Source organism: Chelonus insularis, unplaced genomic scaffold (assembly GCF_013357705.1).
Source record: "Chelonus insularis isolate UGA/USDA-ARS -01 unplaced genomic scaffold, ASM1335770v1 contig_124_pilon, whole genome shotgun sequence".
NCBI classification, from domain to species: Eukaryota; Metazoa; Arthropoda; class Insecta; order Hymenoptera; family Braconidae; genus Chelonus; species Chelonus insularis.
The window spans coordinates 12,790-40,552 of NW_023276365.1; the positions used below are offsets into that span (position 1 = coordinate 12,790).

General features: G+C 30.7%; 2 protein-coding genes across 8 annotated transcripts; one reads left to right on the top strand and one right to left on the bottom strand.

Moving 5' to 3' along the window:
• The first annotated feature begins 13,776 nt into the window (after positions 1–13,776).
• On the top strand, positions 13,777–15,973 carry LOC118067047 (uncharacterized). Its single transcript, XM_035083576.1, has 3 exons — positions 13,777–14,041; positions 14,288–15,647; positions 15,737–15,973. The coding sequence occupies exons 1-3, from the start codon at positions 13,838–13,840 to the stop codon at positions 15,817–15,819; spliced, it is 1,647 nt and encodes a 548-aa protein (XP_034939467.1). The 5' UTR covers positions 13,777–13,837; the 3' UTR covers positions 15,820–15,973.
• Positions 15,974–16,334: 361 nt separating this feature from the next.
• On the bottom strand, positions 16,335–27,539 carry Orp8 (Oxysterol-binding protein-related protein 8). 7 transcript variants are annotated; one of them, XM_035084140.1, is made up of 19 exons: positions 27,412–27,539; positions 27,184–27,261; positions 26,771–26,915; positions 24,872–24,997; positions 23,850–23,902; positions 23,552–23,782; positions 23,336–23,480; positions 22,701–22,922; positions 21,483–21,631; positions 20,605–20,783; positions 20,219–20,396; positions 19,645–19,938; positions 19,244–19,369; positions 18,911–19,159; positions 18,633–18,800; positions 18,395–18,418; positions 18,163–18,323; positions 17,677–17,916; positions 16,335–17,493 (listed from the first exon to the last, which is right to left on the bottom strand). In XM_035084140.1, coding segments are annotated over exons 3-19 (2,685 nt in total). In that variant the 5' UTR covers positions 26,910–26,915; positions 27,184–27,261; positions 27,412–27,539; the 3' UTR covers positions 16,335–17,492. The 7 variants fall into 7 exon arrangements, with proteins under 7 accessions (XP_034940031.1, XP_034940015.1, XP_034940023.1 ...); XM_035084124.1 differs by having other exon boundaries at positions 27,118–27,261; XM_035084132.1 differs by having other exon boundaries at positions 27,118–27,261; positions 27,354–27,509.
• Between the last annotated feature and the right edge of the window lie 224 nt (positions 27,540–27,763).

Sequence of the window (27,763 nt, forward strand, 5' to 3'; positions counted from 1 at the left end):
CGCATCATTGATTGGGGTTGGAGGCATAAGGGTGAGTTTGTAAAAATACAAATATTATACTAGCCTCTAAAAGACAGAATGATAGTATGCATAAAATTAATGACTCAGCTTTCTTTTGTTTTCAACGAGAATAAAATGATAAATGATGAAAATATTGTTGGCTCTATGGCACGAGATTTACAGTCGATTTTTCGATATCACAGTGGGATAACGTCACGTGAAAGGCGTCTCACATAATAAATCCGCGAAAATCTCCTCGAACGAAAGCACTGACGAGAGAGAAAAGGAGGAGTTGTAGAAAGCATTTGTCTATGCAGAAACGTTGGTAGAAAAAAAAAAGAAGACAAGTTTACTGTCTATCAGGAATTCCGGCGAGCACATCAATCAACCTTACAAGGGTAGAAAGAACATTTTAAAGTAGAAAATGCTTGAAATAAATGCATTAAATATTGATCTTTCGCTGATTGAAAGATTATATAATGCGTTAAAGAGAAAAATGATGATGAGTTGAAAACGTGTAATAGCTTGATCAGTGTGTAATTAACCAAGCGTGTGCTACTCAGACACGTGCAGACAATTCATCAAGAACAAGTTACTTCTGCCTAGACCATTCATCGTTTGCACGTGTTACACGAGTGTTTTCCATTTTCAAGTGAGTTGTTACTCACATTAATCATTAATATCATGATGATACTCAGTAAAGTTGAATTTATCATTATAAATATTTATTTTTATTTAAAGAGAAATTTTTTTTAATGCCTGAAAATGAAATCGAGATTTAGCAATGGCGAGAGAATAAGCAGGCGTTGATTCTCAAGAGGTCTGTAAGTAGTCTCGATATCGTTGACGGCGTCTTCCATTGTCTGTACCAGTAGGGTTGCTATAGAGACGCCGTAAAGGTATTCTGAGGGATCGCTGTTACATAAAGACGATATAAAAAAATTGGATAAAAGTAAGGTGTAAAATATTTTAGATAATAAAAAAAAAAAAAGGTTGAAGATTAACTGTTTTTTAAAATTATTATTCAAAATAGCAACTCCATTTATTTTTAATTATATCTAAAAATATTAATTTTTTAAAAATATTGTTGTGTCGGATAATATTAATAAGATATATCTAATTAAGATATATTTAAATTCATATTATATATGACAGAAAAATATTTCGTTAATTGATTTTAAATTGTTAATATATTGAATTTAGATTATTCAGCAATTTTTTTTTTTTTATAAATTCGTCATAAAATGGAACCTTTTGAAACAAAAAACAAGAAGATTCATATATTTTTGATTTTTTTATGGCTAAAAATCCAGGTGATCACAAAATTAAATAATTACTAGAAAAGAAGGTAGGATTATGGATCAATTTTTGTTTTTTTTAATTCCATTTTATTCTGTTAAATTTTTTATCATCAATTGTCACTTTTCGAAATTTCTGTTTATTGTCAAGAAATTATTATACTCGCATAATAAACAAACGGACCATATTAAAGACTGGACCATATTCCTACTTTCCCTCTATACATTCAATTATTCAATTTATTATTGATGAAATTTAGCTATCATTTAAGACATTTTATCTTACCAATATTATATTTAATATAATCATTCTAATTATAAAATTAATTTTTTAAACAATATAATTTTACTAATTTAATGTAGATTTTTAAAAATATTTGTATAAGCTTTTTTTCTTGAATTAAAAAAAATATTTTCATATATAGCAAACGATGCGATTAATCACAATCAATTGGTTTACCTCCGAGTAAGATCCGAAGTAGATTAAAGGTTTATTAGGTCACTAATTGAACGACTTCCTTCCTCATGGTAAAAAATCAATTAAACCACCAATTTCTTATTCATTACTCGATCAACACATTTTCCCTCTTATTATTATTTTTCAATTTAATTTCCCAATTTCTGTTAACCAAAAAAAGTTGTTATTTCGAAATATTTATATTTTGAATATCAATATAAAAAAAAAATGATGAAAAATATTTTGATTGAAGGAAAAAAAATAGTGACAAACGAAGGAATCTTCGTGAAATATACGAAATAACCACAACGTGTCTCGTTAGTCTGTAGAAATTCAATGCCAACTCGCAAACGTTTATGTAATTCCAGAGTGTGCCTAAGAAGATTTCAAGCCTGCTAGACTTCCCACAAGGATTTCCTTCAGACGCCCGTCGCAGTCGAGGTCCGAGGATTCGCAAAAGTAGTTTCATCTTTGCAGAATACAGAAAGTATGAGAATGAGAGAAAGAAAGATAACAAAACGAAAATAACTTAATTAAAGAATTTCCATGAATTTAACAGTAAGGATACATATTTATGATCTGATTGCTCTCCAAGTAGAAACGAGGTAGCAGCCCACCAAACCATGAGATATTTCAGCTATGAAAATTATCAAGAATTGTATCAACATTATTCTCAGTGAGAACATTTTATTTCGTTATTTCTTAACTCAATTTTTTAACAAAGAACTGAATCGAACAGATAACTAAAAAGAATAAGTATCATTGAAACAGACAGTGAGGAGTTTTGTTGAGATATAAAAACTTTCCTCTCAACTTTCCTGTTGTTCCCTACCAGTTTGAATTCTCATAAACCAAGCACCATTTTCCATAAAAAAAATTACAGCCCTACTTGAATCTCTTCATCTTCTCTCAACAATACACACTGAAATTCAAGTTGTGGTGAAGCAACACTCGGTGAATTATAATTATAAAGATACTAGAGAATCTTGAAATCACTAGGGTATCATTCTAACTTGTTCTAGTACACCAACTTGGTGAAATAAAAAAATAAGACTCCAAAGTAAATGAAAGAAAAGCGCATCTACTTTAACATATACATACAACATCAAAGTGCGTTTTATATATCTATATGCTTTAATGTAGAGACTCAAGTCTTGTATAGATACATTGGTGAAAAATGTAAGCAGCAGCAAAAAAGAACATGTCAAGAGAGATAGAGAGAGAGTCAAAGTGTAGAAATGCGAGGGTAACAGTGCTCAACTATGTTGGACCTCCTCTTTCCATGGAGACTCGAAAAGAAGAGTCTAAAAAGATATGGCGCAGGAGACTGGATAAAGGAAGAAGGAGAAAGGTTGGATTTCATTTCGTCTTGTCGCTTTGATGTTTCTGATGCGTGCTGCTGTCCCGCTTCTGCCTTTTTAACAAACTCATCTCCTCTTGGTGGCCCTTAATCTCCGCCCTTCGACCTTACCTCTCTCTCTCTTTCTCTCCCTCATTCTCTCTTTTTATCTACTTTCTAGCACTTTCTTTTCCATCCCTCGGGCAACTCGTTTGCAATACACGCGCGCATAGAAAATGAGCTTCAAAATTTTCAGTCTTTTTTATTTTAATTCTAAATATTTTATTTCAAGTCAATCTGATGGATTTTAATAAACTTAGTTAGATTATTATTCAATCACTGACTAAATGACTAACTAATTCAATTGATTAATAGTCATGTTACTGTAATCTGTTCAATTGATTACCGATTACAATTAATACATCATTACCCGGAATAGTTGAATCGTTTTGACATTATTTTGAATAATATCAGGCATTCATAATCCATTATTATTATTTTTAAAGTAAGTTGAGGATTGTTTGAATAATTCATAATCAAATACTTAAATATATAAAAAGGTGTTGATGAATATAATGAAATTCTCGACATTGATGAAAAGTATAATTACTACACTCTAGACAATTCATGGTTGAGTCCCATAGTTAGATTTATAATCTTGTGTTAATTTTTAATTTGACAACTAGTTGAGTCCTTTTCCAACTATTAATAATAAATCCAACTCTATATTTCTCTCATTTTTATAAACAAATGAAATCAAACAATTTTTTAATTAGGATGCATTACAATTCTTTCTTGTAAAAATTTTATTGTTAATTGAAATTTTGTTTATAAAAAAATCGATAATAAATTTTATAATTCTAGTGTATAATAAAATTTGTACAAGAAATAATTGTAAAGTATTTTAATTAATAAATAGTTAATTATTATTTTTATACTTGAAGCGACAGACAATTATGTATTGAAATGAAAATTACAATTCCTCACTGCACATCCGGAAAAATTCTAGTGTTTAGTGATAAATCACTTAAAGTGTTTAGTAATTAAACACTTAAGGTTTACAATGTTGAACACCATAAACAAACTATATCATTTTGGTAAACAGCAAAAAGCGTTTAAAAGTCGACTACAAATTGTCATAGTTCGTTTATGATGTTTAACATTGCAAACACTTTAAATGTTTAGTTTTTAAACACTTGGGTTTGCAGTGCTTTCTTTCCACTGCAAACCCTGTTTTAATTCATCACTTTCCAAATGAAGTTCTAGAATAATTTTTTATCAATTGTTTAAATAATTATGGATATTCAGACTAATTAAGACTTATTGTTTAGAATATTAAGACTATTTTAAATTCAAATTGTAGCTTTATCTGATGACCTGATAATAGTGATCATTTTCACTAAAATGTAATGATAATGAATTGTTATAAATAAATTTAATTATTGTATTGGTAAAAAGTTTAAAAATATTCATTTTATAAATTATTGATAACCACTAAGAATAATCAATTGTGGTTAAAAAAAAAAAATTTCCAAAAAATTTGAATGCTTTGGTTGTCATCAATTTAAAAAAAATAAAATAAAATAAATAAATTCACATAACGAGAAACTGAACTTGACATATGACCATCGAATAAAATTTAGCCCTTCGCGTGTTAAAAAAAAATCCCCCGAATACAAATATCGTGAAATTTACATCTCTCAACATTTCAAGAGGGTCAAGCCCCTGAAATACATCGTGTCACCTCCTTCATCTTTCTCATAGAATGACCAACGAAAGAATACTTGTAGTTATAAATGTTAAGGGTTCTTTCGCCCTTTGCCGTGCAATTACGCTCAACGATATGCCATCAGCATAAGTCATACAGATGAGGTGTCATAAAGGGTAGAAAAAATCGCTAAGGGTTGGAGAAGAAATACATGTAGAAAAAGGGTGACGATGTGAGACTACACAAATATTATTAGCATCACGACAAACTATTTTGAAAACTATCGATACAACCCCCCAGTTATGACAAGAGAATGGGCGGTAACAAAAAGGGAACTCGACTAAAACATAGCTGGCATCACTACATTGCTTTTTGTTACAGTGTCTGTGCTAACATGTACCCTTTCTCCTCATTCATACCTCCTACACTGCTACCCAATATAAGACGACTCCATTTAATGCTTGTACTACTCACAAGTAATAATCATTTCCATTCCTCATTATAATCACTTTCATCAAGCCCAAACCATTCATATTTATCGTCACTTTAAAATGATAATGGGATCGTTTTGTTAATAATGTGCTTTCATGAAGGGTAAAGAGATATATGAGTATAAATATTCTATTTAAATTCATTCTGATTTCAATTTTTAGATTTAAAGACAAATAAAAAGCTTATAGCACGAAAAATCAATTTTTTTTACATTGGGAATAAAATTTTTGTGATAAATATTTACTTTTAGGATAAAATTTTAACATTATTGAATAACAATAGAAGTGAATAATAAGCTGATAGGGTAATTTATAGGAATCAATGACGATTTATAAATTTAATAATGACTTTTCAATAAATTAAATTATGAAGAAAAGTCATTGAAATAATAAAAATAAGATAATCATACAAATGATTTAAAACTCATTAATAAAATTAATGAGATTGATTAATCAATACTAAGATTGAAAAATGTATCCATTTAGTTTGAATGTCTTACAGAAATTGATTGTTATTTAATACTTGAAAGTATTATTGTGCCATGGTTTTGCAAGATACGATACAAAAACTAGGATCTGTACAATGATTGTACAGCATACCAACAGGATACAACTATAAGTGGATTTTACGATTTTATTATTATTTTTTTTGTCTGTTTTTCAGAGTATTATTACTTTGATTCCCTCTGCAGTCCGATTGGCACTAAAAAACCAGTTAATAATCACTGAAGTCACTGATTAAATTTATTATAAATATTTTATAAACTATAAATATTGAAAATAAAAATATCTGAATGCATAATTCTGTCCTAAAAAAAAAATTTAATTCTAATTTAAGTAATTAAAAACATCTATTCACCTGAACATAATTTTTTTCATTAAACTTAATTTTTTCTTATACTAATAAGAATTGAGATGCAGTGTCTCGTCAAATGATCTCATCAAACAAAAATAATTATCAAAAAGTGAAGCTCATTTAAAATCAAATATCATCCACTATTAAACTCAATTCCACAAATTTACTGTCAACATAAAAATAAAAAATCCACCATCTATACCAAATTGCAAGCTTTACAACCCACCACCAATAAAAGTGAAAAATTTGTCGAAGCAATTTTTATGATTCAATATGTATAAAAAGATGATAAAAAATATGGTGACATATTTAGAAAAATCGATTAGAGATAATAGGAGACGATATCGTCACATGGTGAATTGAGGCGAGTAACGAGTCGATAGTTTCATGCGCCAAGGAACGGGAAGTGCCTTGGTACTTCCTCCCTTCGCGATGAAGGTATCGATCGTTTCTGCCAGATCATCCATGTAACTGGCCCCATTCGACTCTGTTGTACATCATGCGGAACGACCGAGAAAGCAGTCGGGCGAGGTCGTCACCGACGTAAATCGGATGTACCTGTCGCCTTTCTACCTCTTTCCACATTAAATATGTACCTCGTTCTCTCTTTTCCCTTTATTCCTACGAAAATAAGAAAATTGGAGATATTCAAGATATCTTAATGGTTACATTGTACCTATTTATTCATACAAATAATCCTCATTGATAACGATTATTTATTTTTGTTCAACAACTAACGACTCTAAACGATCTCATCATTATTCAGATCATTACTTTGCCAAAATAGATGATTGGCTTTGCTGAACGGAAAAAAAATTGTTAAAATACTCCACGCACACATATGCTTTTTAGAAAAAAAATTTTAAAAAACGACTTTTTATCACTCAAATCCCACCAATATATATTGGAGGATTTATTTTTCGAAGCAGATCGTATAGTTTGTTATTTTTTTCTATTTATTTTTTCATATTTGTGATTTAGCTACGACAAAACTATGACAATCGATCTATTCACAAATGTGAATGTGAGTGCGAAAACCTCTTTCCCTCGTTTCCTGTGGACACGTAACCGCACCGACGGCGCCAGAATGAGAGTTGTTGTATTTTCGAATTAAAAAAATCCAATCTCTCAAACGCCGAAAAACATAGAGACGAACATAGAAACGGTACCGTTTCTGATAGTGAATTGCACTTGTCTTTTTTTTGTTTTTGTGTGCTCCACATATCCGGTTTCATGGCTATACGAATGTGGTATCAATCTGTAGATTATTTGAATCAGTAACATGTCTCTATGTACATTCTGAATCCCTATAAATCATCAGAACTAACGTAAAAAGTTCTACTGAGAAATACAATTGTGATTCCATTACTTTTCTACTAACAAAAATAGAAAAAAATCAAACATTTCAACACTGAAATTATTTCTAATCTTCTTATCATTTCTTTTTAAATCACATTAAATTAAATAAAGTATCATAATTGAAATTATCATCCAAATTTAAAATTAATAATGATGAAATATTTTTTAAAAATTTAAGCTAAAGTTCGTAGGAACTTTTAGGTAATCATAATTAATTTTTAGATTATTCTAAAACTTATAGAAAAAAATGGTGACACATTGAATGAAGAACAAATGAAAGGAAAAAATCCATGCTCGTGAATTTCAGTTGAAACGAAAAATATCGAAAGATGGAGAATTTCCATTCGTCTTTAGGTTGGACTGATACGCCATCAGATTGCCATGTCCACGGATCCATTCGCGCGTGGAAGCCTCGGAGAGCTCGAGTGGATTTGGAAGGTGAACGTGTAAGCTAAAGGCATGAGTGGAATAGAGAAAGAGGAAGAAGAAGGAGGAAGGGAACGAAGCAGAGGAGAAATGGAGAAAGAGAGTGAGTGTTAGCAGCCAAACGGCCTAACAGGCAGCAGCAACGGCCTAGAGCGGCTCTAACTCTCTGGCTGGCTGGCTATCGAGCGACGCCGATGCAATTCCAATTCCTGGCTGTCAGCGGCAGAGCTGCGGGAGACGCGTCCATTCGTGATCAGCCTTCCGTGAAATCCTGTGCCCCCCGACTGCCCCAGCTTTACCATCCCCAAAACGTCGCCCGCCACCTCCCACCTTGACTCTACATCCCATCTCTCTTCCTCCTCCTCCTCCACGTATCACCCTCTGTTAGCTTCCAGTGCACCTCATGCACCCTCGTCAATCCCATCGAATGTCGAATCCCTTCAACAGTAGCCCGCGTTGATGCGTCAGTGCGTGGCGTTCAACGTGACGCCAAAAAATCCTTTTTTTTATTTATCCATACACTTTTCAACTTTATCTGCAGACCTTTTGATACCACGATCCGATCTGTACACTGTCATGCCTCTAGTATGGTCGACAGTATTTTTTCATGGTTTTAATAACTGTCAAGATCCATGTTATGGATGCTAAATAATATAAACGACCACATCATCTTTGTGAACATCATGCTCTTCATGCAAAGACATCCATTTTATACATCAGTTTCCTTTTTGATGTTTTACTGATATTCAAGAAATTTTAAAAGGTTGCTTTTGAATTAATCTTGAAAGAAAGATCTTAAAAGTGAGCTTTGATGATCGAATTGGATCCAAAGAATTTATGCATCTCTGAATGTCTTTCAGCAAAACTTGGATGTTTTATCAATCTCTGTCTCCTTTTTTTAAAGAATTTTTATATATAAAGTTTTAGTTTAATTATCAGATCAGGTGATCAACTTTTGATGAATAATCAAAGTATCATTAGTCAATTGTTGAAATCAATTTATAATCTAACTCAATTTGACAATTATTGAAATCTTTACCATGAAACTGCTAATCGACTTGGTAATTTGACCTTTTTAACTTTGAATAGAAATTTAATTGAATTTGAATAGTTTAAGGTTCTTGAACTATTTTAGGAAAAGTTGGTGTACACTAACAATTTATACAGCATAATTCAAAATCAATAAAATTGAAAACCAAACTGGAAAGAAGTATTTTCAAGGAGAATATCAAATGATTTAACAAAAACTTGATAGATTTTCAATCAATATAGCCAACTTAAAGTTATTTTGAAATATATTGAAAAAGATATTTTCAATCAGAATCCATGTAGCTATTCTCAACATATTATTGGATACAAAAAAATGTATAAAATGTGAATAAATAATTTTAAAATGAAATTCTAAAGAAGATTTTTAAATCAAAAATCTTCAATGCTGACTTCAAAAACCTCAACGATTTTCAATTTTATCATAAAGAGACGACAAAATAGGAATAGTTATTGAAAAAAGTAAATTGTTCGCTTATGTAAATGTTATTTTTTGTTCCAAAGCTTTAGAACTACTAGAAAGAATTGTCTATCGATTATTGAATACTCAGTATGATAAAAATAAAATTCTCAGCAAAGTTAAACATAAAAAAGATCTAAGTTATTCATTTCAAAGCAAAAATTTCTATAGATACAACAAGAGCAAGAGTGGTTATTTATAGAGCATTTGGGTTCATCAAAGCATCATCTTGGTTAATATTTGCTATACCTTCTCTATTCCCTAAAATTATTCAAGATATGCATATGAAAGACAAAATAAATAATAAATATCCACCAAGGTTTTCTGTTTATCCTATATATAATCTACTATTCTTCAAGATATCCTACGAACATCACAGCTTTCTTTGGGAAGCGACTACACAGAAGACAGATCGGAGATCGAGACGGATACTCGAAAAACAAGCCAAAAAAAATGAGAAAAATGAGTCGAAGCATCATGGAAAGTTATGTACATGGAAGCAAAGAGGAAAGAAACGTCTCTCATTCTCTTCGACACACGGGACACAATCCGGCGGCTTCGTCTGCTTCGATGGATTTTAAAAGATCCCTGAGATTATTACTTTTTTTCTTCTTCCTTTTTCCCACTATCTTCCTATCATACTTCTCTATTTTTTCTATTTTTTATTCTTCTATTATTATTTCAGAGAGCCAAATCTTGGTGTTGGTGTGACGAGAACTAAACCACACTAACTGTCTATCTCATGATATCTACCGCGAGTTCACTTGCACACATTGAAAATCGGTATGTGTTAACCACGAGCTCAGGTTGGGTTGGATGCGTGGAAACCATGGACGACTTTGGGTAGGCTCGTTGGTTTCCCGCCGCGACTATCGGCGCGCATTGAAGCTCACCGTCATGGAAGTAACGTCGGGACAACAGCAGCAAAGCCTGACAGAACCAATGTGAGTGAGTGAAAGAGATTAATATAAAGTGAGTGAAAAAGAGTGAGGTCGTTTACAACGCCAGATGCTGCTGCATTTCACCCTTTTCTCTTTTCCATCCTACCTTGTCTCGTGTCGATGCTCTCTCCATTTTTTTCCAGCCTACTTGCACCGACCGCGTGCGCGACGTGTTGATGCACGTCGATCCACCATTCCATCATTCCCTACGTACCAAACCCTCGAAATTCTCCAGATTAATTTCCACCCTCGCTCTGAGGGTCGTTTCAAAAACTTTAGAGTTTAAACAAGAATAATTTCTCCGTCCCGAAGGAACATTTTACGATAAAAGAAAAAAATAATTCAACCATAAAGCTCGTGCAGCTTTCATCACTCTCTTCATCGGGATTTCTATCGACGTTCTGAAAGCCACAATACGTGCCGTAATATGAACTAAAATACAATAGATACTGAGAGGAAGAAAGTGATCTGCTATTATTAACTCCTCACCGCTTATACTGATTTTTCACAATAACCACTATGGTACCAATTGCCCTATTACTTACGCCTCACTTTACAACGACATAAAAGTATATAAGTACAGGTGTGTATATCGCTAAGTTAAATCCACACACTTGACATAGAAGGGGAAAAACGTAGGTGGCTGAAGAGGTGTGGTCTATTTGCTACTACTCTGTGCTCATCACCATCAAGCTTTGACTGATGTTAGTAGTAATCGATTTACTACACTTCCGATGGGAAAATGAAGTATTAAAGAATTGTCGAGATACTTTTACGTAGGAAGAGTTTTATGCAATCCTATATCCAAGGAGAATACTATTAAACTATTTATTCACCAATAATGACTAATTTAGTATAATTATTACACAATATTAGCAAGCTAATATGATCAGACCTAGAAAACGTTGACATACACCAAGTGATTTTTAAACTATCCAAGGTATTATCTGCAATAGTTTTATCTGAGCATTCTCATTGAATGACATTGGTACATTCGAGAATCAACGTGGTATAATCATTGAACAGAATGAGGTACAAAGCCACAAGAGTAACTTTGTTATTGTGTTGGAGACTCTATATGTGCTAGTGGTGATTATTCCACCGGAAACAGGCGTGCACAAGCAATGGTTTTACCTTTCCAATAGTTGAGCCATTGTAAACTAATCAGGTGTAAGTTAACAGAAACGGATTGACTGTGATGTAATAGCTATTTAAGTACGCCTTCAAACATTCCGTCTTATCCAGCATAAAAAATAAATGAAGTAGGAGTTCCAACCCATAGATCTATTCTTTCTATCATTACTCCATGAATGAGCAATTAATAATACCAACCTCCAATTGAAAAAAATATTATCAATATGATTTTTTGAAATCTAGAATTGATTTTGAAATTCTCCATGTTATGATTAATTGAGCAATTATCATGTAAATTTAACTATTAAACTAAAAACTGATTTGAATTGTACAAATATTTTGATAAATGTTCAGCTCATTCGATTTGCAACAATTTTTACATCAATTCAATGACATGAAAACTGATAAAAATTAAAAAGAAAAATAAATATAGATTTGAAATATAGAGATAGAAAAAGTTCTATATAAACTTGATAATAAAAACATAAATTTATGAGTTGATTCTAACGGATGCAAATTTTTTTTTAATCCAACTTCACCTACTTGATAGTGAGGTTGACCAGCCAAAGGAAGAGGAAGAGTATGTACAGCTCTCATGCGGATACCAAGGGTCAGTTTATCCCGCAGGTCGTACTATCTGCCATACATCATTTTCGGGCGGGATGATCTTACGGTAGATTTACCATTTGCACAGTTTATGGACGTTGGTCTGGGTCATAAACTTGCTTGGCAATGACGGCATCTAGAAGTAGAGAAAGCAAAAGATATAGTGAGGTGAATAGAATTGGGGGACGCAAACTAAGTTGCGTAGCACAGTCAAACATAGAGGAATTTTTTGGATCTTGAAGAACTCGAAATTCAGGATGTTGAGGCAGTAAAAAGAAGGGTCATGTAGAGAAGATAAAAACTAAAATTAAATGTAACATATTTGTGACCAGAATGAAATATTAAATAATCGACTTTCTTCTAAAAATTCACTTTTAGTTGGAAATAAAAACTAATTTAAATTCTACAGATGAGTTAAAATAATATTTGGAATGATCTACAGCATATGTTAGTTCTCGTGAAACTATCTTTTTAAAACATATATGTGGATTAATTTTAGAGGAAGTATTTACTAATGTTCTGTTTTTGACTACAATCTTATTACTTCAAAGTTAATCAAAACTCATTTCACAAATGTAATAGAACAAATCAAATTTGAATATATTAGCTGTGGTCATCCAATAGATAATTAACTAATCATATAGCTACGACAAAGGCCAACAATTTCTAATGTAAAATTCTTTTAATATAAATTAACTATTGCTATGTACACCCTATTCAGTACATCATTAACATGATCATAACTGTTCTGCTAAGTCATTATTAAGATGAGTTAGCTATGTATTGATACATGTAATTTATAGAATAATAAATCATGATAAAATAACTGCTCAAGTCTTTTTAATAATATACGTTCAGTATTTTTAATAAATAAAGATGAAAAGTAATTTAATTGATAACAGAAGTAAGCTGAATTGGTGTACCTTTTCTATCATGTAAAAAGACTTCAAAAATAAGTTCCATCAGGTAAAAGTGTGTCAGTCTAATACAGGAGATTTAATTAAGCAATTGAAGCGTTAATGCCAATTCGGATTTGCCACAGCAATAATGGGACTCGTAGTATCCAGGCGGGGGGAAAATGGAAATTAAATGCGCGGTCAACCGTTGTTTCCATTGATTTGTATTCACGGATTCATCCGACATTGCTCGAAAATGCACTGAACTAGGGGATTTATGTCATCCCTTAATTGCTTCACTACAACGTATTTGTTATAATATGCTTAAGCAGGTGTTAATAATAACCTGGTCAGTTAATATTTTAATTATAATCAGAACACAAAGCTTTACTGGGTATTATTGGAATTAAGTCATTATATCTAGCTTCATTATTCATAATGCTGACTAAAATTATACAATATAGAATTGAGAATTATGTATTTATCTATTGATTAATAATCTAAATTTTGTCGGATTTGAAACGGAGCACAAAATTCGTTTCGAAGCATTTAGAACAACTGAAGCCATCTTACTGACGCATTTCTAAGAAATGTTTTTTTTGCCACACATCAGTCGGTAAACAATCTGCCAGTTTGACAAAAAAATTATCGACAGTTGAAAAGTTATCGAGCTTTAATAAAAATAATGTAGAGTGTGGCGCTTCATGCGGTTAATCCGTGTACTAAATCCTGTACTCCATAACAACCCTAACCTTCTCTAAGCGAGGTTGCAAGTTTAGGTTTTGATTCGCGATTAAAAAACATTGTGTGATAATCACAATGACTGCGACACGACCAATGGATTTACCATTGCCTTTTAACATAAAAAAAGAAAAAGATGAAAGAATAAGTGAAATTGAGAGTGCAGAATTTTACAGTGAAGACAATGATAGTATGTGTTCACTTCTACAACCACTTATATTCGACAATGATTGTTTTAGTAAAGCTGATGCCAAAGATGAATTTTTACAGCTTACTTCTTTGGTAAGTATAATATTTTTAATTTAACATAATTATTATCATCACAATAATAAATTAAAATATACATGAGCATACAATCTTTTTTTACTTCAATAAATCATATCACTGTTTTGTTAGACTTGTATTAAATTAAAAGAAGAATTAGATCAGTATTTTAAAATACATTTGTTTGTTATTGTGAATAATATTTAATAAAACATTTATATTTTAATATTGAAAATTAATAATAAATAATCAATTTTTTTTCAGGTGAGAAGAGTGTATTTTTCTTATCTACATAAATCTATTATCAACAATTATAATACTTGTTGTACAGCAATAAAAGAGAAAAAAATTTCTAAAGCTGAATTGAAGAGATGTGCTAGTTTATTAGAATTAAATGCTGTTAAAGCTTCCCTAGCAACGTCTTTATATAGACAAGCAATGCTCAAAACGATATCAGATATAAAAGATAATACTAATCAACGAAAAATTCATAGTAAATTAGCTATTTTTCTTGATTCTTCTCCTAAGACTGTTGATGTCTCTGTGCAAACATCATTTGATGTGAGTCCTATTGAAGCAACATATTTAAATATGCAGCAAAATACTCAATCGCTTTATAATTCAGATATTCAGCAGTTTGAAAATGAATCAAAGTGCGATGTTAGTTTATTAGAAAAAAATCAAACTAATATCATTGATGAAATAGAAAAAGAAATAAAAGTTAATGAAGAAGATAAATGGGATAAAAAAGATAAAGTAGAATTACTAGATACTTCTAGTAATAAAGATGATGAAATGAACAACATTGAAGACTGTAAGAATAATAATAAGAAAGTGACAATTGTAAATAATAGTGTTAGTGATAATACAAATGTACCGGATATATTTGATGAAGAAACATTAATTGATGTAAGGAGTACAACACAAAATGAGGACCAAGAGTCTAGAGATTCACTGATAGAAAATTTAGAGAACATGTTTGGTGAAAGTGATGATAGTAGTGATTTAATGACGTTAATAGAAAAACATTCAGGTGTGTCTAAAACGAATATGGATAAAGAAATAAGTAAAATGTGTACTGAAACGTCTACTGCAACAACGAAGAATAATGCATCTTCTGTAAAGATGACAAAAAAATTGGAAATTAAAGAAAATACCTCTGTTGATCAACAACATAGTGGAAAAAGAAAATTATCATTTTCAAATTATCAAAAGTTGAAAAAACGTGCTGTAGATGAAAGTGGCAATTCTTTGCCAGAAGAGAATAAAGAAGATTTGATAATGAAGAAAAAAAAAGGCATTTGGTTTGTTGAACGAGTTCATCAAGTTTTGAAATTGAAGAATAAAATGATGGAATTATCTGTCAAGAATTATAGGAAACATGGAAGATTAAGAGCTAAGTTTATTGAACTTTTTGGGGAATCTGAAGAAGAAGAAGAAATGATGCCCGAATCTCCGATCCATATTGAAGAACATTTGACTGCTTGTAGAGAAAGGATTGCTCCTTGGGTTGTAAAATATTTGATGCCTTATTATAATAAAAAAATGATCCAAGATAGATTGCTGTTCAAAGCAGTCGGTAAACATATTTCGGATATGCTTCTTATTGAAAACACATTTCCAGGTAAATATCAATTATTCAATTATTCAATTATAAATTATAAATTATAAATTCTGACATAGTTCTTTCATTCTCATAAGTTTTATAATCAGAAGAGGAATGTGTGAATCAATACATAAAGAACTTTTTCCGAAACAAGCCTATTATAAAATCAGAAGCAGATATATACGTATAAATTTTTATGCAAGGATATAATGATAGTGTAGATACAGTGATTACCTACTTTAAAATAATTGTAATACAGATGAAAGAAATACTTAATCAATAATTATTATTTCATTTACAATTCAGTATTAATTAAACTAATTTTTTAATATTATTTAATTAAAAATTACGATGTGTTGATTAATACTCATTTTTTCATTCATTTTTTTCAATATATTTAATAATACTCACAAATAAACTCATTATTTACAAATGTAAATAGCCGTTATATTGTTAAAGTAAATTTTTGATTATAATAAAGAAAATTTTAAATTAAATAATGGTACATTGTTATTATTTTTTGTAACAAAATCCTCAATATATTGATATCATTGTTCTGTTATTAATATATTTCATTAACTCTGTCTCCTGTTCTATCAGTGTTTAATAATCTGGCGATTAAATAGAGTAAAATATCACATGGGGAAATATCGCGCAGCGATTAGTTATTTAAATATTGACATTTGTTGCCATAAGGACAATAGATTCGATCTCTCTTATTTTTATTAGTTTATTTTATTTATAATTGGAATAAATAATCAAGTGCTTGTATAAAATCTCACAATATGGAAAAAATCAGTATAGCTGTTATAGGACGTCATTTTATAGTGGAATGATCAACTTTTGGTCTAATAAGCAACCATATGATTACAATTATATCACTAATATATCAGAAATACTCTGTATCATGATTCATTTTTGTAAAAGCCACTATAACCTATTGACAAGCTATTTTTTAACATACCCTGGTAATATTGTTATGGAAAGTTTTAACAAAACTAAGTAGAGTTTGAAGAAATAATAGTGAGCTACATGACATCAAAAAAAAAAAAAAAGTTTATAATATATTATAGACACCGATAACAGCAGTATTCAAGTTATAAATCTTATAAACAGCAAACACTTCTATTTTCTGTCAATTTATAACAATATTACCTATTCGGTGCATTTATTATTCTAATTTAGGTACTGTGAACAATTTAATTATTTAATAATATATATTTTTCATCATTGTCCTAATATTAGTGACTACACTGACTCGTAATAGTTTTGTATAAAAAAGTATAGTTATCGTTTTAAAAAATTAATTGAATAAAATAATATCTATTGATTTAGTTGATTATTATCAATAAAAATTTATATCACTATTGCGATGATTATCATTAATAATTGTAATTATTAAAAATGTTCAGTTCTTCTTACAATCCCTGACAAATTAAAAAAGCGACAATAAACAGAAACAAAACGAAACATAAAAATCCATTAGATCGATAGCTTCACTCAGAACATATTTCAAGAGTGGTCAAGCCATAAAATTAATTATAAACATTATGTATATGAATATATATCATTTTTCGAGGATCGAGTGTCCTTCTTTAAATTATATATATATATATACATCATACTGATATTAACCTTTCAATTGGACTTATAACTGTACGAAAAAACACGATTATGCAATAAATATGCCACAGTGCGTAGTTTACAAGACTGATTCAATTATACACTTAATAGTACAATATGCCTTTCTTGTCTTTACCCTTTTTATATATTTATATATACTTTAAAGAAACCAAACAACTGAGCAGAGTGGAGAAATTTCAAGAAGTACTTTTAATCCAACGACAGTTCATTTGTCGGTGATCTACAAAATAATTTTTAATAAGAATTACTTAATTGTGTCTTTATACTACTTCAATTATAAATAGAAACTTTATCAAGTTGATGTAATTGTTATTAAAATAAAAAGCAACATAAAGATAAAACAATTTTTTTCGCAAATTTATCGATATGATATGTAAATAAATAAAATATTATATTATCTTACCATGTTTCTTTGGCATCTGTATTGTTTCGATTCCATATCATTACAAAATATTGCACGAAGTAAACGACAGCAATGATAATTACTGTATCTATACAATTCTTCATCATACTTGGATTGCTATTTTGCTCCCTCATGCTTCTTTGTCGGATAGCAAGTTGTTCTAATGACCGTTGAATTCGGTTCAATTTCTCACCGTGCTCTAATATTTGACTTTCAACCTCTTTAATTGAGTGCATCATTCTAAAAATAAATAATTCTAATTAACATCCTTTTTGAAAATTTTTTTTAACATCTTCAACAATTGAATAAAAGACTTTTAAATTGTTATATCGCAATTTAAATACTTTAATGATACTTTCTTTGATGAAAAGAAACCATACTTATTAGCGATCTGATCTTGTTAATAAAAATAAAACTCTTTATAGATATTTATAGACTAAGTTTGCTATAATTATCTTCGATTAAATAAGAAAAAAAAAAAATTACCGAGCAGTTGATCGCCTTCTTTTCCCTACGGATTGACTTGAGTCAGAGTGTAGTGCTTCTGAAGAACTACCAGAATCATGAGCAGCTTCTGATAAAGGCATATTGCTAGATAGCTGACGCTTAGATGATTTAAGAACAGACAACGATGAACGTGACTCCGCCTGTAATAACGGCATCTGAAATCATTATATTGCCACTCGATAAAAAACAAACGCGTGCAACAAATTCTCACGTGTTTTGCCCAAAATTCGTGATACTATTCCAATAGATTATTAGCAAGAGCAAAGTCATAAAATTAAATACATTTTTATTATAATATTTTTTATAAATAATATTCAACTAAATATCTAAATAACAGCAACAAACAAGCATGCAATTATTTCACTCATCCTCTTAAAAACACTTGTTCCCAATTTCCTTCTTTACTTCAACCATTTTCTCCTCCATTTGCCAATTTTTGATTCCTGTACCTGTGATTGTGGATCTGCAGAAACAATGCTTCCGGTTCGCATGATAGGAGTCTTATGACGAGTTTTTGTGCGTATGATGTAATCATGTTCGTACTGAACGACATCATTACGTGGGTCCCACGGTCGAATATCTGCATGTCGGTATATCCAGTTACCCGTGATAATATCCTATCAGTGAAAAAAGAGATTAACTCATTAAATTCAATAGATTAAATAAAATACAATGACGCAATTATCAGTATTAATAGTAGGATCGATAAAACTGTTATGTTAACAACCTGTACAAAATATTTTGGTATCCATTCATCATTATGCAGTTTACGTTCTTTTGCACGTTCCCTTTGAGCCTCTTCTAAAATTGTTTTTGCTTCGGTAGCAGCAATTTGATCATCTCTGTTTATTGCCTGGGTTACAGCTAACCACAGCTTTTGACTCTCCCATTCTCCTTGATTTTCAATAGGTACTGTATATTTTTTTAGACGTGCTCGACGTACTTCAGGAGTGGAATTAAACAACACACTTTCTTGCTGTTGAGAAAAAGTATTATTGATTAATTTTTTTTTATTAATTAAATGAACTTTCGTAATTAAATTAAATTTATGAAAGCTTACTCCTGTTCTTTTATCTGTTATATTTATTTGACCATCCCAATAGCCAGAAATTGTAGCTAAAGTCTCTTTCCCTAGCTTTATTCGTCCAACGACTTGATTCATTTGTTCAGCACCGCCAAGGAAGGGCTATAAACATCATTCACGTAATTAATTACTTCATTTCTTAATGAAAAAAATTCATTACATTTATTCTAAAAATAAGTAATTAAAAAAGCGAAATACCAGTTATGAGTGAAAGTTTAAATAAAGATTTTTAAATAATAAAAATTTATGCATTTCGCATAATATTAAAAAAGAAAGAATCATAATTTACGGCTAGTAAAAAATTTCTTTATTTATTATTTAAAAACCTAGATTAAAATTTAAACTCTTAACCTGGTTTTAATCAGAAATAAACTTACCTTTAATTTAAATTCTAGTTCTGTATTATAACCTGTTTTTTCGCAGATTATGTTAACCTTGCCACCGAGCTCCATGGACAAGGTACCCATAACTATTCCTTTGCAATGTGCATAAGGAATCGTCATAGAGTAATCCTCGCCACGTGGAAGCATCGTTAGCACTGCTGCTCCATCAAGAACTGCAGAAGTTGAATTTCCGTAAAATTTTGACTTAGCAATTATTGTGGAGCTAATTGTAAAGCCATCTTGGCGGTTTGTCACGTAAAATCCAGAAATGGGTGGATGATGGGAAACCTAAAACAGCAAATAATGTTTGCTCATAACATTTGAAACTTTTTTTTTGAAAGCCTTCCTAAAACCTTCTTAACTTCTTTGTAGATTTATTTTGTAATCAAACTTGTTATTTTTGACGTAAATTTGATTCGAAAAAAGTTATAAGACAATTTTTATACTCTTTCATACAGTTCAATTTAGTTACAATGTTTTAAAGTTTGAAGCCATCGTAAGTCTTCGATTAATGATATTTTAAAACAGTATAAACTTTTATATTACACTTTTAATAACTTTTATTTACCTGTTCAGCTAGGTAAAAAGTTCGTGAGCCATTGGGATGTTGCCAATAGCATCTAAACGTCTCTCCTAATAATGGATTATATGGTTTCTTCAGACCTTGAGGCTTCTTATAGAAACCTGAAAGGTACCACTTGACAACACCTTTCATACGAGTGAATGCATCGTCTTCTAAAACAGCCCTGTAAATTGATGTCGTGTTATTACATTCAACTCATTTTTGTTCAACATTCCTCAACTAACTTTAATATACCAGACTTTAAAAAATTGGAATAACAGTTTAATGATCTTTTAACAAGCTACAAAAATTTTAATTTTATTTGTAATTAAGTTAATATCATATCAGATGAATGAATCATCTTTTCACATAATTTGCTGGTCTCCACTTACTGTGATAAAAGATCTGCATGGTAATATGAGTCTGCCAGTTTCTCTAAGAATGATCGTGGTTCCAGGATGAAGGTGGGTAGAACCACTTTAGATAAATCCATACCAGGCCGTACTTGTTTCAGAAGAAACCAGATGAGAGATTTTTGCTCTTCTTGGAGTTCTGCAACGACTTCTCCAGCCTAAAAAGAAATATATAAGTTTGTATATATTAACAACATTAATTGGTAATTAAAAATGTTCAGAATTAGTCAGTAATATCGATTTCGACTTTTTTTTTGTAATTATGAATGAATAATTGATTCTGTGTAAGTAATTGAAAAATTAAATGATAGATGGTGATATGGAAGCTATCAATCTTTTTATTTAAAATGAATTATTGGAAAATACTAAACGGTGATATGTGGAGGAAAAGAAAATAAAAAAACTGTCAGCGGGCAGAGACAGTTGTCAATATTACTGCTGATTGAAGTGTCATACAAATGTGTTTATGACTGGTTGTGAACTATAACATCTTTCACTATAAGCTTTTAGTATAATTCGTTTGACTGCTGTTACTGTACACTTATAAATAATTCCATTGATTCATTTTTGTACTATAGATTTGTGATGTTATTTTATATGTATTATCAACAGGTACGTTTAGGTACTTAACTAGTTAAAACTCTACTTTCCTGACAATAAAAATTGTCATTCAACGGACCTAACTGCTTTTTATCATCAATTTTGTAAATGTGCTGCTAAAAATCAATGATAGATAGATTTATGAATAATAAACTTTCCTTCTTTATCATTAGCATGAAATGTTAATTAGATAATCGATGTCAATCAATAAATTTAAATAACTGAATTTTTAAAAATGTTTTAAATGAAAATCTTACCGTTCCAAGGAACTCGTTCTCATTAGCTATGTACGGTGTCTCGCAAATGTTTTCTTCTTCTTTGCCAGATCCTTCGGATTCAGTCTCAGTGGCGCTGATCTCTGCATCGGCAACCACTCCGTTTTCTGGTTGACTGATGTCGTCCAGGTCTGTGAGGGAGGTACGAACAGGATCTAGCGTTACTACTTGGTGGGTATTACACTCTAGGATATGGATAGAAGGTATAGTCATGCGTCTGGTAGGGGATGGAAAAACAAAGGACGACGAGGGCGAAGTATCGCTCATGTTATACTGATACAAGCCCTCGTTATCCGAACTTCCGGGAGTTGGCGAAATTGTAAGATCAACTGGGGGTGACGGTGACTTGCCAAGCAACTCTTTTTCCCAATAAGCAACTGCGTGACATAAGTGCTGGAACGTCGGGGTCGGTGAAGGACAAACACTTTTGGAAACGCTTGTATAACCCGGGGTCAGCGGTTGAGGACATGATAGTAAGCGTCTTTGAGGCGTAGTAGGTGATCTAGGTGCGTAACGACTCAAATTTAATGAAGTCTGGTCGCGTTTGTGTTCTATAAGTTTCTCGCCGATGAATGATGTCGACCCAGCAATAAAAGTAGCATTAATAATAATCGGAAAGCATTAGTTTACTTCCCAATGTCTAATTTTTAATCAAATTTTTTTACTATAAAGCAACCAGAAGCTTTTAATTAAGATGCACTAGTTTATTAATAAAGCCACGTTTCCGTCGTTTTTCTAAACCGTCATTAGATGAAGCATTTAATGTTCACTGAGAAAAAAATGATATTGATCGTATGGAAGTTCATAAATTTTTTTTAATTCATCCAATTTAATCATTGTTAACTATCAATAACTATTCAATCGATGACATATTTATTTAACCTTAATGACTATTCTTTTCGTGATGAAAAAAATTTTTTTCCCAGTGCTGCTTAAGCGAGCAATTAACGATTATTTATAAGATAAAAAATAGACAATACTGTACCAATGTAAATTATGAATTCGCCTCTAATTTGAAAGATACTTTTTAATGAAGACAATTTTTATAAGGTTAAGCTAAAGTAAATATGTATATACATCTCTGACAGGCTTCATTTTGATTACATGTAAATTATTATCGACTTTTGTTAATTGACGATTCGCATTTTTTATCTATACTTTATTCCAGGAAATAAAAAAAAAAAAAGCACATATACTTACCGTGATCATCAAAGTGTTTTTCATAGTCAGCTTCACTCCATTGAGTCTCATGCGTCGTAGTTGCATCGTGTTGTGGTGAACGTGGCAGGATACTCATCGATCGAACGATAAGTGAAGAGCAACGTAGAGATAATTCCAAAGCATCCAACCAACATTTTCCAGCTGCTTGAGAGGGTGCTCGGAATATTAGATAAGACGTTGGCAATGGTTGCACAACAGCTCCTAAAATATTCATTTAATCAATAACCAAATCCATATCATCCATCAACATTAATTACATTATTCGTCATAAATAAAATTATTGCTTATTTATTTTTAGTACAATACAAGATTAACCACCAGCATAATCGTCAGCTGACATTCATTTTTATTCAGTCATTCAAATTTGCTCTTTGACATAAATAAGAGAAATATGCTCCTTTTATATAAATAGTTTGATTTTTATCATCGACAACATGGCATGACATACAACTTGAATGAGTTTTAATAGTAATCAATATTATTATAAAAAAAAATACAATTTAATTAAATAGAAACATCAAGATATTTCAAGAATATGCTGTGGATAACTCTTCGTTTAATGGAATCAATAGAAATAAAACTAATAAAAAGTTGATAAAAATACGGCTTCTTACTCATTGCTTCTTTTTCTGGACCTCTTGGAGCCCAAATCGATTGTTCAAGGGGATGAAATAATTTAAAACAAAATCCATCCTTTTTACTTGGACGTTCAATCACCTGACAAGTGTTTAATAAAACTGTTCCGACCCAGTGACTACTCTAAAAATATTCTCAAATGTAAGAGTCAAATAGTCATAGCAGTCATAGTTAATATTCTTTTTTCAATTTACCTTTATCTTTGGACTTTTATAGAGCAATAGTAACCCAGGTTTCAATATACACCAAAGCTTTGTCCAACTCTTCAGTGTCCCTCGTACCTTGAGCCAGTCACTCATAACGATCACCGTTGGATCTTTCAACGAATTCAGTAGTTCATTTGCAACACGTTTCTTCTCAATACGATAATTCTTCCTTTGGGCTTTATATGATTCTTTTCTCGTTAATTTATTGGTGTCGACAGACTGTACATATATTTTTAGGATAATCAGTTAATCAATACTTTAGCACTCGTAAATTTAATAGTGTTACCTTCTCCGATGAGTTATCGATCTTGAGACTGCTCTCACCCATTCCTGATAAACCTACAAAATCCGAAAGATCTTTTTAGATTATCTCCAATGATTTACCGTTGTTCATTACAAATAGAGAATAAAGAGAGGGGAATTCAGCAAACAAAAACAAATATTATTGAATGCTATCAAAATTAGGCTATATTCATTTATCATTCTTTTTCTGTTGATAAAAAACAAAAATATTGCATATAAATTCTTGAATATTTATTTCAGCTAGTAAAATTTGTAATTTAAATTCCTAATCGGTTGTAATCTGAAATAAATATTCATTTATTCTAACTAGGAATTTATTACTTTTATGATACCTATAAAAATAGTAAAATGCCTTGGTAGTGGAAATGGAATATTGGACTGAGTATTAAAAAAAAATTCAAGGCTCAAAATTATCATAAAACTGAAAAATAATTAATGCAATAATTAAAGAAGCTTAAATGAAAATAAAAATTTAAATTTGCTTACAAATATTATGAAATATATAATATTGTAAACCAATTATATTTAATAACATTTTTAATAAAACAATATTCATTTTATTCAATGTCATTATCTCTTTCCCACACTTTTATGCTTCATATGAAATTCAATCAATTGCAGAAAAAGTAATATTCCGTTTCTTATAATACATTACCAATGGCATCTGAAGTTGTTTAATGACCTCGAAAATTTGAATTTTATTGCAGAGAAAAACATGATAGTTAATGATTAATATAAAAATGAAAATGTAAATTTTATTCAAATAAAATAAAATTCATATATAAAACCATTAGTCAAAATAAGTGCACTATTGCGTATAATTTGAGTGCCTCGAAGCATAATGAATCACAGGGGAATTTAAGAAGATGAAGTTTGAAGCCATACTTTAAATGCCAATAGGTGAAATATAATAGTAACGACATGCTCGCGTCATATTATTATTCAGAGAGCATAAATATTTTTTTTTATTTCCTCTTAAAAGATAGAGGATATTAAATAAAATACCTGGAGAAAGCGGAGGAGCACCTGAAGTGATATTAGCATTAGTGGTGAGAGATTCAGACGATGGAAGCTTTGACAGTTGGACCGATTGAGGATTGCCTTGTCGTTGTCGTCGATCATCTGCTGGTGCTAAATATGATTTATTAAAATAGAATAACTCTGCTTTTCTTATATTTATTAAATATCTACTATCTGCACACCTGTTCGTTCATTCCATTATTACATAAACTCATAAACACTGCTGTTCATACTGTAATTTAATCCGATCATTTTTTAGCTCTTTCACGAGTATAAAACACTATTATCTGTCATTTAATTCATCCAATTCAAAGGTAGAAGAACATGCAACATCGCAAATTTAAGTATTTTTGATAACAGCAATCAAATAATTCAAGTAAACATTCTAACATTTTTTTTTCATTCACTACTTTTCTTTTACGTTTTACTCCTGGAACATTTTATGGTCTTTTAAGTAATGATCCCAGTGCTTAGATAATTTTAATATGATACATTTTAATTAAAAGAAAAAAAAAATTCTTGACTACCTAGCTTAAGTGATTAGTACATGAGTTATCAGTGCATTAATCTAGATGGTAATAATTATATCACATTTATTTCTCTGTGAATGAACAAACAATGTAAAAGAGCTAAAAAATGTGACCAGATCACATGATATGTCTTACCTTTAATACAAGGCAATTTAAACCACCTAACCATTACAAAGTTTTCGGTGCAACTATCTTTACTTCATGCTCTTGAAGAGTACTTGAAAAATGTAAAGGATCTGTATAGTATGAGTATGTAGTTGAGTAGTTGTCATTTAAATAACATTATTTACGGAAGAAAATAAAAAATCTAATAACAGTTTATATATGAACTGGTTTAACACTGAAAGCTTAACAAACACTAGGAATACTCGTGAACATAATAATAGTAGACACATGAAGAAAAAGGAAATATATGTCGAAGTCTGTTGATATTGATTTCTATCTTTTATGTGAACAAAAAAAGTTCTAACTTAACTCATTTGATATTAATGAACTTACGCGCTCTATGGTCTTGATATTTCTAGGTCGAAAAATATTTAACTGTATTTCAATAAAACTTTATTTTTATGAGAGATGTGTCAACATTTCTTGATTGAATATATAGTGAAAATATTTGGATATTAACTATAATAAACTCTAAAACGTATTCCAATTATCAAAACACGCTAGCAGGTGGACAAAGTGTGCTAGAACACCTTCGAGCTCATCTTGCTAATTGCATGGCTGGAGCTCGATTACGTGCAAGGCTTAGAATATATTTTAATTATGATTATAAGATCAAACAGTCAATGATAGTGCAAAAAAAAAATAGTTTGTTATGATTATAAGTTATGAATAAAGTTTAGCGGTACTACTATAGTTGTAAATTCTTGTCAGATAAATGAAAAAAATGTAACAAGCTTCAATAAATTAAAAACTAAAAGCTATCTAGTGGATTAATTTCAATTTACAAGCTTCAGCTATAATTCAAGTAATATAATCTAATTAGAATTATTAAAGCATAAATTACAAAGGCATTTTTTGTCTGCCTTTGAATATTTATCTTTGAAATTCTTTGATAAAAAAAATAAAAGTATATCTCTGTTTTTCCAATTATTTTCTACATCAGCAAATTTAATTACTATATTCCATTTGCTCATCTGAATAAAGAAGCTTGAATTCATTAATAAAATGCATCACATATAGCATTAGTTAACGTGATGTAAATAAAAGTGAAGTTAGATTAAGTATAGTGATTTCTTTTCGAAGGGATAAGCTTGTGTAGATTGTTCTATCACCTTATCAACTGTTTCCCTTATCAGTTGTTAATACAGAAGCATGTGGAAAACAATAATATTCATGAAAAACAACTCACGGTTGTTAAAAGACCTGCTGACGTGTGGAGGAGTCATAGTCTTCGATGTTTCTGTAGTGTGACCAGCGGAAATAGACTGTGATTCTGGTTGATGATGGGACCTGTCTCCTCCCGGGACTGAGATTGGTTGTGAACTCATTTTTTCCTGTAATTTAATATATAATAAATTTTTATGTCACTCAAATATTACAGTCATGGTATGAATAAATATTGTTTTATGATTAGGTCGTGTTTAAAATATCGATGAATAATCCTAAGCATCGACAGCCGCAATGCGGTCTTGGTGCTGTCAAAATAAAACCCACAAAACGTTTGCCTAAATTATATAGAATTAAATAAACACTCACCAAAAAGTGTTGTACGTCCACTAGTGTATATTAAATTTAATTAATTCAGTCACTCGTCACACTTGCCTAATGTACTGTTCAATAATTACGTTGACCCAAGTAAATTAGAAGATCCAGTTTGTTGGTAGTTTGTCATCCTTAAACCTTCAGTGAGTCAATAATAATGAGTTAGACTGCAGTTAGAAGCTGTATACGTGATCGAGAAACGTAAAAGAAGCCGGAAATTAATTTCGTACTTTTCTTACGTGATCACTTGTTCACTTATGGTTTATTAAAGTTAAACTTTGAACGTACGACAGAAAAACAAGTTGAAAAACTTCATTTCCATTTCGAAAAAAGACGCAATGTGATGATGAAGTCAGACACAATCAGAAGATATACGCATACTGGAACAAAACTGCGGACGTATGAGTTTGCTTTCTCTCTCTCTTTTGACTTGACTTCTCAATTACGTAATTTTACACATGATGGTGCTGATTGTACCTTGTTGCTGCTTTATCGACAGTTAGCTAGTCATCTACAATTTTTGTTACCGACACAAACAGCGCTAGTGTATAATTCTATCAGTATTTTTCTTCTCCGTGGTTGAATGACATAAATAAAGGTTGAACAATAATAAATATGACCTTGAATAAGTTTTTATAAT